Here is a 16,316-nt window from a genome sequence, read left to right as displayed (position 1 = left end):
ATTATTAATTTTTAGTTTGCACGAGGTATTTAGTCCTTTGGCGAACTAATCTCGAGGATGATTGATTTGGTTTTACCAAAAGTTCTCATTGACCCTCGACGTGGGACACTGCACGAGCCTCCTACAACTGCATGACCAGGGGCATTAAACACTAAATTTAAATTGTTTGAATAGATGTAACCAAAAATGGTAGTACCGGTAAGCATCAATAATTTTAATTAAATTAAATTCTGTTTAGTAGATTTTTAAAAATAGATCAGGATTGGTTCTTATCGAAATCGATAGAAATACGTTATTGAATGCCGTGCTTCTCAGCCGACGAAGGGAGGGCAATCCATCTTCAATCCATAATATCAAATTAGGTATAATTTTTACATTAAAATAGTACAATTTTAATATCAAATATTATTTCAGCTCCAATCCATCCATATTATATCACACCAAAAATGAATATTATTTAGAATATTCTATTATTCTTATTAATTTGTTTATATGATGTATAGTAATCTTTCTAAATATTAGTATTATAATGTTATCAAAATAATTTTAAATTTATGTGTACTTTATTGGTATCATTTTTATCATGTACTTGTTTGTTAAACTTAGTTATTTATGTTTTTAAGTTTGTATTACTAATATTTTAATTTAATGTTATTACTATTTTTATTGTGTATGTCAATGTAATGGTTAATGTACTTTACATTTATGAATATTAAAATTTTTAATATTTTATTATATTGTTTTTATAAAATTAGTGATAATTTGTAAATGTAATTATAATTAAAATATATGAAATAAATATAAAATAATAATTTTAATAAATTAAATATTTACAATTATACATAAATTTAAATATGCTATTAAATATATTTAATTTAAATTTATAATAAATAATAATTTATTTAAATATCCTATAAGTAAAAACAAAGAAAAAATAATTAGAAATTAATTACATTTAATTTTATTTAATCTTGAAGAGATCCTAATGATAGGAGAGAACTAGGGGTGTAATCGAGTCGAGCCGAGTCGAATTCTTGGATGTTTGAGTTTGATTCGTTTATAATCGAGCCGAGCTCGAGCTTTATTTAACGAATATATTCATGGCTCACGAGCTTATTCGAACTTTTATCGAGCCTAAACGAGATTAATAAATATAAATTATAAATTTAAATATTCATTAAAAACTAAATTATATATTTTTTAAAAATTATAATATTCTTGTTAAAATTTATAATTTTATTTTAATAAATAAATTTAATATATTTATCTATGTTTTTTATAAGTAGAGTGCAAAATCTATAAATTTAATATCAAAATTATTATTTTTTTATTTAAAAGTTGATTCATGAGTTTAATGAACATGTTCACGAGCTAACGAGCCGAATATTGTGAAGTTTGAGCTTGATTTGTTTATCTTAACGAGCCTCATTAAACAAGCTCAAATAAACTTTTATCGAATCGAGTTTTGAATAACTTATGAGTGGCTTAATTCATTTAATCCATAGAGAGAGTGTTGTGAAAGATAAGGAAGTACAGCTGCTCGTAGAGTAGAAGAGTATTTTGGAGAGTAATCGGAGCAGAGAAGAAAGCGGTGTCTCAGATAAAGGTAAATATTAATCAATATATATATATATATATGATATTAAATCAACAATTCTTCTTATTGTAGTCGGTTATAATATTTGGCTGTAACCCTAAAGACCAGGGTTCGAGTTCAGACAATCGAATTTTTTTTCCCTTCGGCCCTTCCGTTTTTTGTTGCTTTTTCTATTACGGCATCTCCATAAAATGCCTATAAAATCGCCCCAGCCCTAAGTCTCCCAAGAGGAAGAATGTTGCGGCGTGCGATGGCGAGCTCAGGTGCGGCGGTGCCGTTCTGGAGAGCGGCAGGGATGACTTACATTAGCTACTCCAACAGCTGCGCCTCCCTCGTGAGGTCCTGCCTCAAGGAGCCTGAAAGTCCTAGTGAGTCTCCCCTATCTCTTCTGATCTCCGCTGCAGAACTTCTATGCCCTACGCTTCATCGTTCGCGATAGCTAGGGGTTTTGATCCATAAGAGAAGCTGTGACTTTGTCTTTAATTAGGGTTTTTTGATCCATAAGAGAAGCTGTGACTTGTGTTCTTTATCATTCAATTTATTGGTTACAGTGGTACCAATGTCTCAAACCTGCCTTCCATTGTACTAATATCCATTGAATTCCAATGTCTTTCGACCCAGTTCTTTGCATATTGCTTCTAGCCTCTTCCCTTTTCTCACTATAACCTTTTTTGATATGACCAACGCATTGTACCAATAAAATTGGACATCTTCCAATAAACTTACCTTCAATCTTAGTTTGTACAACTTAGCTCGATTTAGTAACTGCCCCAAATTGCTCTTGCTCAATGTAATTAGTGGGCATTTGCTCAATATGGAATAAAATTTCTCTTCGCCTTTAACCAATATATACAATTGTTTCATTTGTTAACTCCTGTAGGTTCACTTTTCTTCTCATGCTAACAAACAGTATATTTACAAAAAAAACACATATAAATTAGGCTCCACAAGCGACACATTGATAAATTTTACACCTCAGTCATCATTTCAATTTTCTTGGCAACCATTCCACTAGTTGATGTTTTTCCATTTGCAGCCTCCACAAACAACTACTGAGATGCATTTAGTTAGTGTCATCACTATTTATGTACAATTCTGCCATCTCTCAATTAAGCTATGAGTTGTAGCCTCACTACTCATCATATGATTGACCTTTCTTGTAGTTAAACTCTCAGGTACTGGTTTGTTTCTTTATCACCCATTTGTTATTCTTGTTAATTAACAATTCTTCTGTTTGCTATGTAAGAGCATTAATGAGTGTTGTGTCGATGGGTCCTTCCTCTTCTATTTTATTTTAAAAAAGAGGAATTGAATCCTCCATCAAACTTATATGGACAGTGAGGCATTCATTTTAATTGTTTTGTTCTAGTAAAACTTGTTCAAGTCTTATCATAAAACCTGGAACCATCTCTTCCATGTAAATAGAAGAAACACACATACACAAACATTATAGTAAAATAGGATAAGACAAATATATACTGTATTCCAACATCATGCATGGAGTGAATTTAACTTTTATATGCTATGAAAATAAAAAATGTCTATATCATACAAGGGACTAGATATCTCGGAACGGTAAAGTTATTGTCATGTGAGTTAGAGGTCACGGATTCGAGTCTCGGAAATAGCCTTTTGCAAAGTAGAATAATAGACCCCGCATTGGCTGGAGCTTTGTACACTAGGCTGCCCTTTATATCATACAAGGGACCACATGTCTTTAGATCGCAGCATTTCCATCTGTGGTTAATGTTGTGGTCTGGTTTTGTCTTCTTGCATGCCATTTTGATTCCATAAAGTAGTTGAAACTGATGTTCCTTTAATCAAACTACCTTGTAACCATAGTGGATGCCTGACATCCTATGTTGGACATTGAGATCCTTGATTCTCCATTAGTGTGTAAAAGTTTGTAGAAAAGTTAAGCATCAGACACCTAGATCCTTATTTTTCTGAAAAATTTGTTTTACAGCCCAAGTAATATAGATTTAAGCTAATGAACCTTTATAATTTCTAAAATTGTGACGGTAATTATGCTCATAAAAGTTAAATTACTCTGATAAACTAAGATCTGCATTAAACTAGTCTGATAAACAAATAAATATGGTCTGATAAACTAAGAACTTCTATGCCCTACGCTTCATGGTTCTGATCGGATCTGCATGAATCTAAGTCGCTAACGTCTCACTATAGCTTGAATATGTTTAATTGCCCCCAGGGCGTAGCGCAGACGGTGGGCGCATGGTATCTCTGGCGTAATGGCCAGGGGTCGATTCTCAGGAACTGACGACCTGAGGTTTATCCCGCCATGCGCCTATGGCCTGTGTACCTCCATGAACCTCCCTCCATATCCGTGGGGCCGGCACTAGGGGGGCCGCTAAGGTAGCGGATCTACCTTGAATATGTTTAATTAGGGGTTTTGATCCATAAGAGAAACTGTGACTTTATCTTTAATTAATATGGTAACACGACTTCCAGAAATGATATGGTTAGGTTAGAGATCAGGCGATTGGTTTCCTAAAGATATATTGTGTTCTGTTCCTCTAAGCAAATTGAGTCTGACTGATATGACATCTTAGATATCTTCACCAAATCATCTTTATCATTCAATTTATTGGTTACAGGGGTACCAATGTCTCAAACCATCCTTACATAAGTCTAAGATTAATTGAAGTTGGCTTTACGAATTGTATCCTGCCATCAACTTTATTTAGAACTATATTGTTCATAATGAAGCATTATACTATGACTGATATTTATGGTTAACAATGGTTTTTGAGATTTTCTCTTACTCTAACTATAGGAGCTAACATAACCCTGGACCTTTTCATTTGAGCATGATGGGCATTGACAGTTTCATGGCATTCCATAATACAATTACAAAAATTCTTTACTAAGCAATTTGCTTGCTCTGTGTAATATATATCATGAGAACAGTTCCATAGGTATACATAGTCAATAAGATGACACCAACAATATATAACCACACAAAAAAACACTATATATGAACATCAACAATAAACCAGACATTATAGAGGAACATCAACAATATTAAATCAACAACACATAAACAACAGATTGCACCAATAACATGAAATAAATTAAATAGTATTCTGAAGCAACTACAACAGTAAAGAATCACATCATGATCATTAATAAAACACCAAGAGGATAAAACCACACTACAAACACGATGAAAGGACACCAAGAGTTTCTGAGTAACTCTACCCAATCAAATGAGAACTCCTTAGAAACCCAACCCTATGTCTGCAAATTTAGAGGTAAGAAAAAAGAGGGGTCATGCAACCCAAACTAAATTTTGAGATCATGACCATATCATCTTTCATATACATCATAAGGCATGACTTACCTTCATATTGAAGGTGCAGAATGAAAGTCAACAAAAATAACATTAGGAAAAACTCACAAGTATCCAAATCATTCCAACACTATGATCTACATAATCATCTTATGCTTAGCAACTAGATCATGCAATTGAATATAATGTAAGACAATGACAAATGACATAAGATATAATTCACAAGGCAACCAATAGATTGAGTTACAATACCCCCTGCTGACCGCCAAAAAAAACCCAAAAGAGAAAAATATCTATATCAGAATCTGGCCTAAGAACAGTCTTGTTTCTTAACAGCTCAGGTGGAATTAAACCTCCACTCTCGTGGGAGTCAAGGGTGCAAAACCTTCACTGTGCCAAAGAATGAATCCATAAACTATTCAAACCTTAATGAAAAACTGAAACTAAAACTAAAAAAAACTGTCAAAAAAACTCTCACAAACCATAAAGGAAGAGCCATTCTGTAGAGAGAAAATAGTCGAGGGAATTGTATAGGAAAGTCTCCTAGATTGCTACAGATTGTTGAATGTTATTCGGGACAGATTCCACATTTTTATTCTATCTATGAGCTCTTCAATTGTTGGTGAAACCTCAGTGTAAATGCTCGTGCAGTGACAGGAGTAAGTTGGTGGGGAGGTTGCAGTATAGAACAGCTCAGGTGGAATTAAACCTCCACTCTCGTGGGAGTCAAGGGTGCAAAACCTTCACTGTGCCAAAGAATGAATCCATAAACTATTCAAACCTTAATGAAAAACTGAAACTAAAACTAAAAAAAACTGTCAAAAAAACTCTCACAAACCATAAAGGAAGAGTCATTCTGCAGAGAGAAAATAGTCGAGGGAATTGTATAGGAAAGTCTCCTAGATTGCTGCAGATTGTTGAATGTTATTCGGGACAGATTCCACATTTTTATTCTATCTATGAGCTCTTCAATTGTTGGTGAAACCTCAGTGTAAATGCTCGTGCAGTGACAGAAGTTGGTGGGGAGGTTGCAGTATAGAACTCTGAATGACTTCAAAAAAGACCGATGTAGTTGTCCAAGTCTTCTTATTACATCTATGGTCTCAAACATACATGTGATATGTTATATTGAGAGTAGTTATTTTTTAATGCATTTCCGATCGGTTATCAATAGATTGCTATTATATAACAATCTATTGGTAGAATATATTCATAGCCACAGAACCATTTCAAATCAATTGGGAGCATGATCAGAAACGTGTTAAAAAAATACATTGCTGTCAATATAATGTATCAAATTAATATTTGAGGACATAGATGTATTAAGGAGATTTAGATAAATATCAATTGGGAACAGCTCGGCCTAACAAAGTAGAAGTCAGACCAATACATGTTCCAATCAGTGCCAACAATGTGACAGAATTGACTTGAACTCCATCATGTTGCATTGCCTGGAAAAGTCGCAGCGATTGTTGCACGTAGTTGCTCCAACCGTCCTCGACATCTTCCGCGGCAACTTAGACCGGCGTTCCTCGGTCGAGCAATAGCAGCAACCCGACCGTCGAGTTACGTCGAGACACAGCAGCTTCAACCATCGAGTATAGTCCTCAGCGTCTTCGGGCAAACTGACAACAACAACGTGTTCCGAGGTCGGCAGAGCTCCACAGTCGGGTAAGTGCTAACTTCGCGTGTATCATCAACAACATTCCTTTTTTTTGTTCCACGGTCTAGTCTTCCTGATTTTGAAGGTCGTTATTTTTTAGAATCTGGTGTTTTATTTTGCATGTTTGGTTGATTGTGTTAGACTTTGTAATGTATAACAGATTTACCTGTTGCGAACAAAGGAATTAACACAGATTCTATTATCAGAACTATGAATCACCATGGATAATAAAATGAGTGTGACTTCGATGTCAACAAACTATGTAGGTTCCAATTCTTCCTGCAAAAATTGTTTAGCAACTTGCAGGGAAGCACCAAGTAATAAATAACAAACATTCCCGATTTAAACGATCCTCGTGATGTGAAAAATATTTAAATAATATCCAAATGAAGTCTACAAATTATTTTGAAGACCCTTCAATTTATTGATAAATTAAGAAAATTTTGACGAATAAATATATAAAAAATATTTTTAAAAATAAAACAAAGATATTGGATATTTGAAATATATAAATAATTTTAGTATTTATTTTAATACGCAAGTTGGGATTCAAATCTTTATCCCTCCTCTAAGTCTCTAACAAACCAACGAGATAGGGGCGTAGTCAGGATTTTCGATTAGGAGGGGCAATTTTCAAAAATTCATTTTCGATTAGGAGGGGCAATTTTCAAAAATTCATGAAATGAGAAAGGAATAACTTACAACTCTTGGAAGATCATTGCTTTTGAGAAAATTAGAGAAGATAAAATAGAGAGGAAGAAGTAAAAAAAAGAAGAACTTACTTTCTTCGTTAGCAACCTTGACTAGTTTCGGTGAGCTCGGCAATAACACAAAGAGAGCAAGCTAAGACAAAACATGACTATTTTGCTGTGCCAATAAAATTCTAAAAAATACTAGAAGAGGAAGAAGATAGGGGGGTTGATGGCTGCTTGATCTTGTTGTTAGAAGAGGACAGCAACTGGTGTTGTATTTCTTGCTTGCTGGAGAAGAGAAAGGAGAAGAAAAAAGCTCATGTGCTTAAGAAGAGGAGAGGAAAAAATTGTTGGTTTACTAATATTGGAGAAGAGGAGAAGAAGCAAATGAGGAAGAAGAGGAAGAAAAAAAATAAAAGAGAGGAATGGGCGAAAGGGGTGGCATACGGTACGTTAGGATGTAACGTGCATAGGGAGAAGAGGGAGAAGAGGGAGAGAAAAAAAATCACGTCAAAAATATCATAATTCTTTTTAAATCGTTCGAACTCTTTTAAACATTAAACTTGGTTTGGTCATAATTCAACTTCAAATCAATTTTAATTTGAACCAACATAATTCTTATCTCCATATCTACCCGTTGAATTTAGTTCAAACTCGATTCAATTTTAATTTAGCTTCCTTATTTTGTACCCTACGATTTAGTTCATCCGTTTATTATTATATATTTTATTTTTAAAATTCAATACTTAACATTTCAAATCATGATATTTCCTCGTATAAGTGGTACCAATGGATAACTTAGGTCATGAACTTTCCAAATATGTGATCAATTTCAGTTTTCGACATTTAATGGTGATGAATCAACTACTCAAAGTGACGATAAGGACTTCCAAATATATATATATAATTTTTAATAAAATGTGAGAGGGGGCGATCACACCCCCTCTCCTTAAGGTGGCTACGCCCCTGCAACGAGACACACTAGTCATAAATACCTTCACAACTATTTATTATTTATTTACAACTATTTATTATTTAATTTTAAAGTAGTAATTATTTTAAATATTAGAATTATCATTTAATTTAAAAATAGTAATTATTTTAAATATTAAAATATTGAATTAGCATGACTTCAATAGGCACGAAGAGCCATCAAGTCGGTATTAAATGAGTTCGAAATCTACTCGAATATTAAACGAGTTGGCTCGAGCTCAATCAAATTTGAGCTCGAGTCAAGTTTTGTCTGAGCTGCTCATGAGCAACTCGATTCATTTGCACCTCTATTTTGAACTATAAATAATTTAATTTCCTTTTTTTATTCTAAGTAAACAATTTAATGGATTATCTCACATGATTCGTCGGAAGGGTCTCAATAATCATCGTGGACTTTATATATATATATATATTTAAAAATTTAACTTAACTAAATTTTTTAGTTTATAATTTATGTGTAGACTATTTGTAGTTTGAGAATTATGAAAATAATAAGATATTAAATATTTAATGATGTACTAATAAGTCTAAAATACTAAATAATATAAAGAATAAATAATAAATCTTTTATAGATAGAGAGAGAGGGGATCATAATAATTAAAACTAATTGTAATTTAATTTAATTTAGTTTATTTAGAATAATAATATGATTAATAGTTAATAAGAAAATAAATTTATATGATTATAATAAATTTTTTAGATAAAAATAAAATAAAATGAATTTTTATTATATTTTAGTGTGATATACGAGGCTTTGATATTTTAATGTGAATTTAAACATAACACCCTTTGTTTATTAATTAAAATCTAAATTCTAAGTTTATTAAACCATCGCGAGTTCCCCACTGTCCCATACACCTAAACCCTAAACAACCACCGATGTCGCCTTCTCGCGCTCGCGCTGTCGGATCAGCCCACGTCGGGAGCGTCTCCGATGACGTTGTCCGATTCCTCCGGAGGTAATCATCATCGTTCCCCGATCCGTTCCGTTCCAACCGTTTTTATTGTTATAACGTCCAAGAACGCCGTCCCACAGCAACTGACGTTATGCACCGGAAAATTGGAACGGCATGAGGTGTTCCCGTGCCAGAACGTCCGTTCCGATTTTTCCACTGCCGTTCCGACGAACTCACCTTCCTCAATTAAAGTAAATAAGCACAGAAAGGATTCCTTTCTTTTTTCTTAGGGATTCTTTTCTTTCTTGATTCCTTTCCCTTTTCAATCAACACCTCCAAGTAAACAAAGCAATAGCGATTGTGTTTGTTTTGGTATAATTAGTGAGATTGATTTCTGAAATGTGGATAGAGTCATTAGATGGCACCATAACCATGATTCAATGGTTTCATTTTTTGAAACTTGAAATTTGTGTAACCAATGCTGGATAGCGGATAATAGGTTTCCATCAAATATTCTCATAAATTTGTAGAATTTATGCTTAATGAAGAGCATATATTAGATATTGTCATTCAGTTGAGACACATTGAAGACTTTGTTCTTTGAATTAATATTCGCCAAACCTCTTACTTAGAGAACGCCCATAACAATGCAAGAACACTTTGTTAATTTGCATTACATTCAGACATTGATATAATGGATTGATTCTGATTGACAAAAAAAATCTTTGATAATTAATTGAAGTTGTTTAGCTAGTCTACCTATTTCATGTTGACATTTACTTTTAGATTACCAAAATATAACTTTAAATTAAAGGAAGATTATGAAAAACTAGGGTAGTCCCATTAAAGAATTGGAGCCATCGTGGAAACTATTGTAAATTAAATTATGTAAGTAATTATTTCAAAACATAATGGATAATCATACAAGAGACCTTCAGCCAACCTATGCTCTGAATGAGTCAGGTGATGTATCCAACTAAGTTAACAAGGAAATGAATGTAACTAGAGTGTTATGGATCTTTAGCTCTATACTTTTTGGTAGTAAATAATTATTGATATTTCGTCTCTATTTCAAAACTTGCTTAAAAATTAATTTTAGACGACCACTTGTTTATCCCCTAAATTTTGTTTTGGGATGCAGATCGCTGCTCCATGTTACTCCTGGACACAACACTGTGGTTTACATACTGCAACCTCCCCACCAACTTACTCCTGTCACTGCACGAGCATTTACGCTGAGGTTTCACCAACAATTGAAGAGCTCATAGATAGAATAAAAATGTGGAATCTTTCCCGAGTAACATTCAACAATCTGCAGCAATCTAGGAGACTTTCCTATGCAATTCCCTCGACTATTTTCTCTCTGCAGAATGACTCTTCCTTTATGGTTTGTGAGAGTTTTTTTGACACTTTTTTTTTTTTTGAGTTTTAGTTTCAAGTTTTTCATTAAGGTTTGAATAATTTATCGATTCATTCTTAGGCACAGCGAAGGTTTTGCTCCCTTGACTCCCACGAGAGTGGAGGTTTAATTCCACCTGAGCTGTTAAGAAACAAGATTGTTCTTAGGCCAGATTCTGATATAGGTATTTTTCTCTTTTTGGTTTTTTTTGGCTGTGTGTCTGTGTGGTCAGCAGGGGGGTATTGTAACTCAATCTAATGGTTGCCTTGTGAATTATATCTTATGTCATTTGTCTTTGTCTTACATTATATTCAATTGCATGATCTAGTTGCTAAGCATAAGATGATTATGTAGATCATACTGTTGGAATGATTTGGATACTTGTGAGTTTTTCCTAATGTTATTTTTGTTGACTTTCATTCTACAACTTCAATATGGAGGTAAGTCATGCCTTATGATGTATATGAAAGATGATATGGTTCATGATCTCAAAATTTAGTTTGGGCTGCATGGCCCCTCTTTTTTCTTACCTCTAAATTTGCAGGCATAGGTTTGGGTTTCTAGGGAGTTCTCATTTGATTGGGTAGAGTTGCTCAGAAACTCTTGGTGTCCTTTCATCGTGTTTGTAGTGTGGTTTTATCCTCTTGGTGTTTTATTAATGTTCATGATGTGATTCTTTATTGTTGTAGTTGCTTCATAGTACTGTTGAATATATTTCATGCCATTGGTGCAATCTGTTGTTGATTTAACATTGTTGATGTTCCTCTATAATATTTCCAACTCAGTTTTAGCCTATTGGTGTTATGTTAATGATTTTCTAGTCTCATTTATTGTTGATGTTCATATATAGTGTTTTCTTGTGTGGTTTTATATTGTTGGTGTCATCTTATTGACTATGTATACCTATGTAACTGTTCTCATGATATATATTACACAGATCAAGCAAATTGTTTAGTAAAGAATTTTTGTAATTGTATTATGGAATGCCATGAAACTGTCAATGCCTATCATGCTCAAATGAAAAGGTCCAGAGTTATGTTAGCCCCTATAGTCAGTGTAAGAGAAAATCTCAAAAACCATTGTTGACCGTAAATATCAGTCGTAGTATAATGCTTCATTATGAACAATATAGTTCTAAATAAAGTTGATGGCAGGATACAATTCGTATAGCCAACTTCAAGTAATCTTAGACTTATGGCTTGCTGCTGTATAACACCATAAAAACAAGGCCTTTACTATTTGTTATATCATCTTCATCTGCATTTTCTTTTCACGTGTGTTATTTATTTATTTATTTTCAATTACATTACTGTCTAAGTTTTTGTTAGTTAAAAGAATAGGTTATTGTGGAATTCCCAGTTTGTTTATCTAATGCAACCACAATTTCTTGTGTGACAGTGGCAACCAGTGCTTTAGAGAAAAGTCATTCTAGTTTGGATATCTTATTCAGAGACAGAAAGTATTCTTCCAATTAGCAATCATTTTTGTCAACTACGTTATGAAATCATTTACACAATATCTTACATTTTCTTGTGAATCCTCATTTGTGTCTATGACATATTTTAGGATTAAATTGCATTGTATTCTCATCTGAATATGCTTCAGTCATTTAAAGAAGCTTTCTATATATATATATATATATTTTTATCTTTTTTGTACTTTAAATATGATTTCAATTTGCAGGGAAATATGCTGATCTAGTAACAAGAGTGACAAACTTCCATTGCGAGGACAAAGGCTTGATGGTCTTGGCTGGTGATGTGTTTGATTCCCCTATTAGGAAGGATATTGTCCAACGTGTTGTGAGATGGCAGCTTGCTAAGAGGCAGCAGGTATCATATGATTCTCAAGCTTGGAAATTTGTTGCATGATTTATTTTATGTATCTTCAACATTGTAGTATGTTATTTGTGGTTACTTAGTATTCCTTCTCCAGTGATATGATTTCTATAGGGTACACTTGTTTTCTATTTATTATTGAAATTGATTATGTGAAGTAGGGAGAAGACACAATTATTGATTTATAATATATGCTGCATATGCTTACTATATTTCACAACTTTAAATGTGTTTCATGTTGTATAATTGTTTGTTCACCTGAAGCCCACAAACTTTCTCATTTCTTGACTATCATCACCAGAGACGTCGCAATCAAATTGGTTTTTAGTTATGTTACATTGTCTAGAGCTAGTCTGCCATTTCTTTTTCCCATCATTGCTCATCATGTGCTTCTCAGGGTACACATTCAACAAAAACTATTAGTGAAGTAAGTGGGACTGGCAGAAAAGCATACCCGCAAAAAGGAACTGGAAGGGCAAGGCATGGTTCTTTGCGTGCCCCTCAGGTGTATATCGTATTTCTTTAAAATGCTTCTGTGGAGTTCTTTTTCTTCATTCTAAGAGTGTTTGATCTAACTACATGTACTTTTTAACAGTTTAGGCATGGTGCCACCATGCATGGACCTAAACCACGAAGTCATGCTTTCAAGCTGCAAAAGAAGGTTCGGCGATTGGGATTAAAAATTGCTCTATCTGCTCGAACAGCTGAAGGCAAGGTTAGTCTGTGGCCTTCTTTTTCACCTCCTTTACTACCTTACCCTTTGCATGGGCTTGTGAAGGTCATCTGTCAAGTGCATTATTTGTTCTAAACTAAATTTAATGTCTACATACTCTCTTGTGAATCAATTAATAGTCGTTTGGTGATTTCAACAGCTTATTGTTTTTGAGGATCTGGAAGTCCCAAGCCACAAGACGAAGAACATTGTGAACTATCTCGCCCAACTGGAAAACACAAGGAAGGTTTTATTGGTTGATGGTGGCCCCATAGATGACAAACTTAAGTTGGCAACGAGAAATCTGCAATATGTCAATGTATTACCTTCCATTGTAAGTAGCTACCAACCATATTTTTTTTACCTTTGTCTAGTGTATTGTGAATGAAGGGGCTGACACACAAGCTGTGTCGAGATTTTGCTCTCCTTTCTGGTTCAGTTGTTTAAATTATGCAAATGTTCCATGATCATGCAGGGCTTGAATGTCTACAGTATCTTATTGCATGACACACTCGTGATGACTCGAGATGCCGTCAGCTGCATTGTTGAGCGGATGCACACTCCCATTAATCGCTGATGCAGTTGTAGCTGGAATGCACATTCATTTGCTCAAGATCGATTCACATCAAATGTTTATTTGATGCTCTGACTAATCAGTTGTCAGATCAAACAAAGATTCATGTTGGATAACTTTTTTGTTTTCTCCAGTTCGAGTAGCTAATAAAGGCAGAGACAATTTTAGTTGTATGTTTTGTATTCAGAAATGTGTCAAGCTTTTGAAAAACAAAAGATTGGACCAAATTGTCTTATGTTTAAAGTCTATCATGCACAAAAGACTACACTCGGGCCATGTTCTCCGTAGGCTTGTTCAACCGATCGGTTAACCGGTTTATTGGTTTATCGGTTCCGGTTAATTCTCGTTTATCATGGTTTATTTAAAACCGATTAATCGACCAGCTTCTTATCGGTTCTACTAGTTCCAGTTGAATCGGTTCCGGTCGGTTAACCGGTTACAACCGAGAATCGGTAAAAACTATTGGACTTGGATAAGTTGACTTAGTGAAGTGGATTATTGGGTTTTTTTTTACAAACTAATTAATTAAAAGCCCAACTAAAAATTCTCTAAAGAAATTATATTCTTATCGATCAGCAAGACAACAAATGTTTAGGCCGAGTTGAAAAATATAAATCATGCTGTGTAGTATATGTAACATACTCCCACGGATAAATCTTCCAAATTGTCACTGATAGTAGACGGCCAGCATCTTCTAGGTGCTAGTTCCCACAAGTCAGAATTATATACAGAAGTTGCGGTTGCATACTAAGAATCATATCATGTTAGCCTTTAATGAGATAAGCCTTTGAAATTTTAGTAGATACTAGTAGTTTATTCTAGAACCTATTGCACTGCTGCAACGTGCATTTTCCTTCCCAGGTATTAGTTGTTGCTCAAGACTAGGTCCACTTTGGCACCAAATCCAACTCTTATAAACATTTCTAATGGGAAGACTAACTCGTCCAGATATCTATAATATAAAGCAAAACAACTAATTGGAAAATTTGACTTCCTACCTTCTTCTCAATTATGTTTAAGCTTTGAAATCAATGCTCAACTGTCAACTGATAATATCCATGTGTTATTATCATCAGATTAATCCATGATGAATTTTGCCATCAAATTAATGTACGTTTCAGTACAAATATGATTGCCAACCTTTGAATAAGTAAAAGAAATTCACAGGCTACTTGTTAATTGTTCCCAGTTTTACCGATTTATAAGTTAAACCGGTAAAAAAAAAAAAAAATCTAAAATCGGAAATCAACTGGTAAACCGGTTAAAACTGGTTAACCAGAACCGGTTAAAACTGGTTAACTGGAACTAGTTAACCGGTAAACCGAAATAGATATGCTACTGGTTCCGATCCGATTTTCAATTTGTCGATTTTTTTGCAGAGTCTTAATTCTCCGCTCCTCAGTATGTTCTATGTGGAACTACACCAAGCTGCATCTTTATCATCTGTTGTGTCTATGTTTTCAAATCTAGGTTGACGGTGTCTGATGATGATGGCAGTGGATGGATACCCATATTTTTTTTTATATATATTTTACTCATTTTATTAAACACTAAATTTATTTATTTATTATTATTAATTTTGTTTTATAAAAGTTTTTCATGACCATCAACGTGGACACTGCCCAAGCCTCCTACAATTGCGTAACCTGGGGCATTGACAGAGTTTTTTTTTTTTTCTTCTTTTGAGGAGGGTCCTTTAATATTCATTGATGAAATGAATGACCTTCATTTATAAAATAGATGGAGATTATTTATCCTCATTAAAAATCAGTACAGATGATTTGGCTTCGAGCATTAAATATTAATTTTAAATTGTTTAAATAGATGTAATAAAAAATAAATTTAAATTGTTTGAATAAATGTAATAAACAATAGTAGTACTGGTAAGCATCAACAATTTTAATTAAATTTAAATTCAGTTGGGTAGATTTATAAAAATGGATCAGGATTGATTCCTAGCGAAATCAATAGAAATATCCTTCATATAGTCGATTCGATTTACTATCAATAATATAGTCAGGATCTTCAACTATCATAGGCTAAATTATGAACCGTTGACGCCAGAAAGAGCATAGGGCAATGGACGCCATTGAATGTCGTGCTTCTCAGTCGACGAAAAAGGAATAGGGAGGACAATTTAGCCCAACATTGGACTATGATTTAATATCGGTTTGCCAATGAATTCCTTATTTTCCATGATGAAAAGGATGAAATTGCTGGGCTGACTTGGGTTGGCTGGCTACACCATCGGCTGAGGCCAGTGCGATAGGAGAGAGCGTTCTGGAAGGTGAGGGAGTACAGTTGCTCGTAGAAAGCGGATCCTCTAGTCCCGGATCCCTAGATCAATCTTGATCCCTTGCTTATTCATTAGTTGGATAGATTAGATCCCACATATTAAACAGGTGGGATTCAGTTCATCTACCCAATGAATAAATAGGATTTCTTCTAATCCAGAAAATTTTACATCAGAGGATCTCCTTCTTTTGGTGAGTAATTGGAGTAGAGAACAAAGCGGCTGCTTTCAGTCTCAGATAAAATTATATATTAATAATTATGACTCAAGTATCCGTTGTAGTCTAGTTGGTTAGGATATTCGGCTCTCACCCGAAAGACCCGGGTTCGAGTCCCGGCAACGGAA

The 16,316-nt window shown here is 34.0% G+C and overlaps 1 protein-coding gene and 1 non-coding gene across 7 annotated transcripts; both read left to right on the top strand.

Moving 5' to 3' along the window:
• Window positions 1–1,708: 1,708 nt before the first annotated feature.
• Window positions 1,709–13,896, top strand: LOC121974744 (50S ribosomal protein L4-like). 6 transcript variants are annotated; one of them, XM_042525945.1, is made up of 9 exons: window positions 1,709–1,965; window positions 5,918–6,581; window positions 10,297–10,542; window positions 10,636–10,738; window positions 12,238–12,386; window positions 12,790–12,897; window positions 12,988–13,107; window positions 13,265–13,438; window positions 13,580–13,891. In XM_042525945.1, exons 3-9 carry the CDS (start codon window positions 10,435–10,437, stop codon window positions 13,679–13,681), a joined length of 864 nt encoding a protein of 287 aa, XP_042381879.1. In that variant the 5' UTR covers window positions 1,709–1,965; window positions 5,918–6,581; window positions 10,297–10,434; the 3' UTR covers window positions 13,682–13,891. The 6 variants fall into 6 exon arrangements, with proteins under 6 accessions (XP_042381879.1, XP_042381877.1, XP_042381875.1 ...); XM_042525943.1 differs by lacking the exon at window positions 1,709–1,965 and adding an exon at window positions 2,038–5,251 and having other exon boundaries at window positions 5,608–6,581; XM_042525941.1 differs by lacking the exon at window positions 1,709–1,965 and having other exon boundaries at window positions 2,038–6,581.
• A 2,347-nt stretch (window positions 13,897–16,243) lies between these two features.
• Window positions 16,244–16,316, top strand: TRNAE-CUC. Its single transcript has one exon. It is a non-coding gene; the product is annotated as a tRNA-Glu (tRNA).

This window comes from Zingiber officinale, chromosome 4B (genome assembly GCF_018446385.1).
Source record: "Zingiber officinale cultivar Zhangliang chromosome 4B, Zo_v1.1, whole genome shotgun sequence".
Lineage (NCBI taxonomy): Eukaryota > Viridiplantae > Streptophyta > Magnoliopsida > Zingiberales > Zingiberaceae > Zingiber > Zingiber officinale.
Note: the sequence above shows the minus strand (reverse complement) of the source record. Positions and strands in the feature narration are given on the sequence as shown.

What these genes read in the sequence shown, in the direction of transcription:
- LOC121974744 (XM_042525939.1), top strand. Translation starts at nt 9,194, where the DNA reads ATGACGTTGTCCGATTCCTCCGGAGGTAATCATCATCGTTCCCCGATC. An exon ending in TAGGCCAGATTCTGATATAG is followed by an intron (nt 10,739 to 12,237) that starts GTATTTTTCTCT and finishes TTCAATTTGCAG; the next exon opens with GGAAATATGCTGATCTAGTA. An exon ending in CTCGAACAGCTGAAGGCAAG is followed by an intron (nt 13,108 to 13,264) that starts GTTAGTCTGTGG and finishes TGATTTCAACAG; the next exon opens with CTTATTGTTTTTGAGGATCT.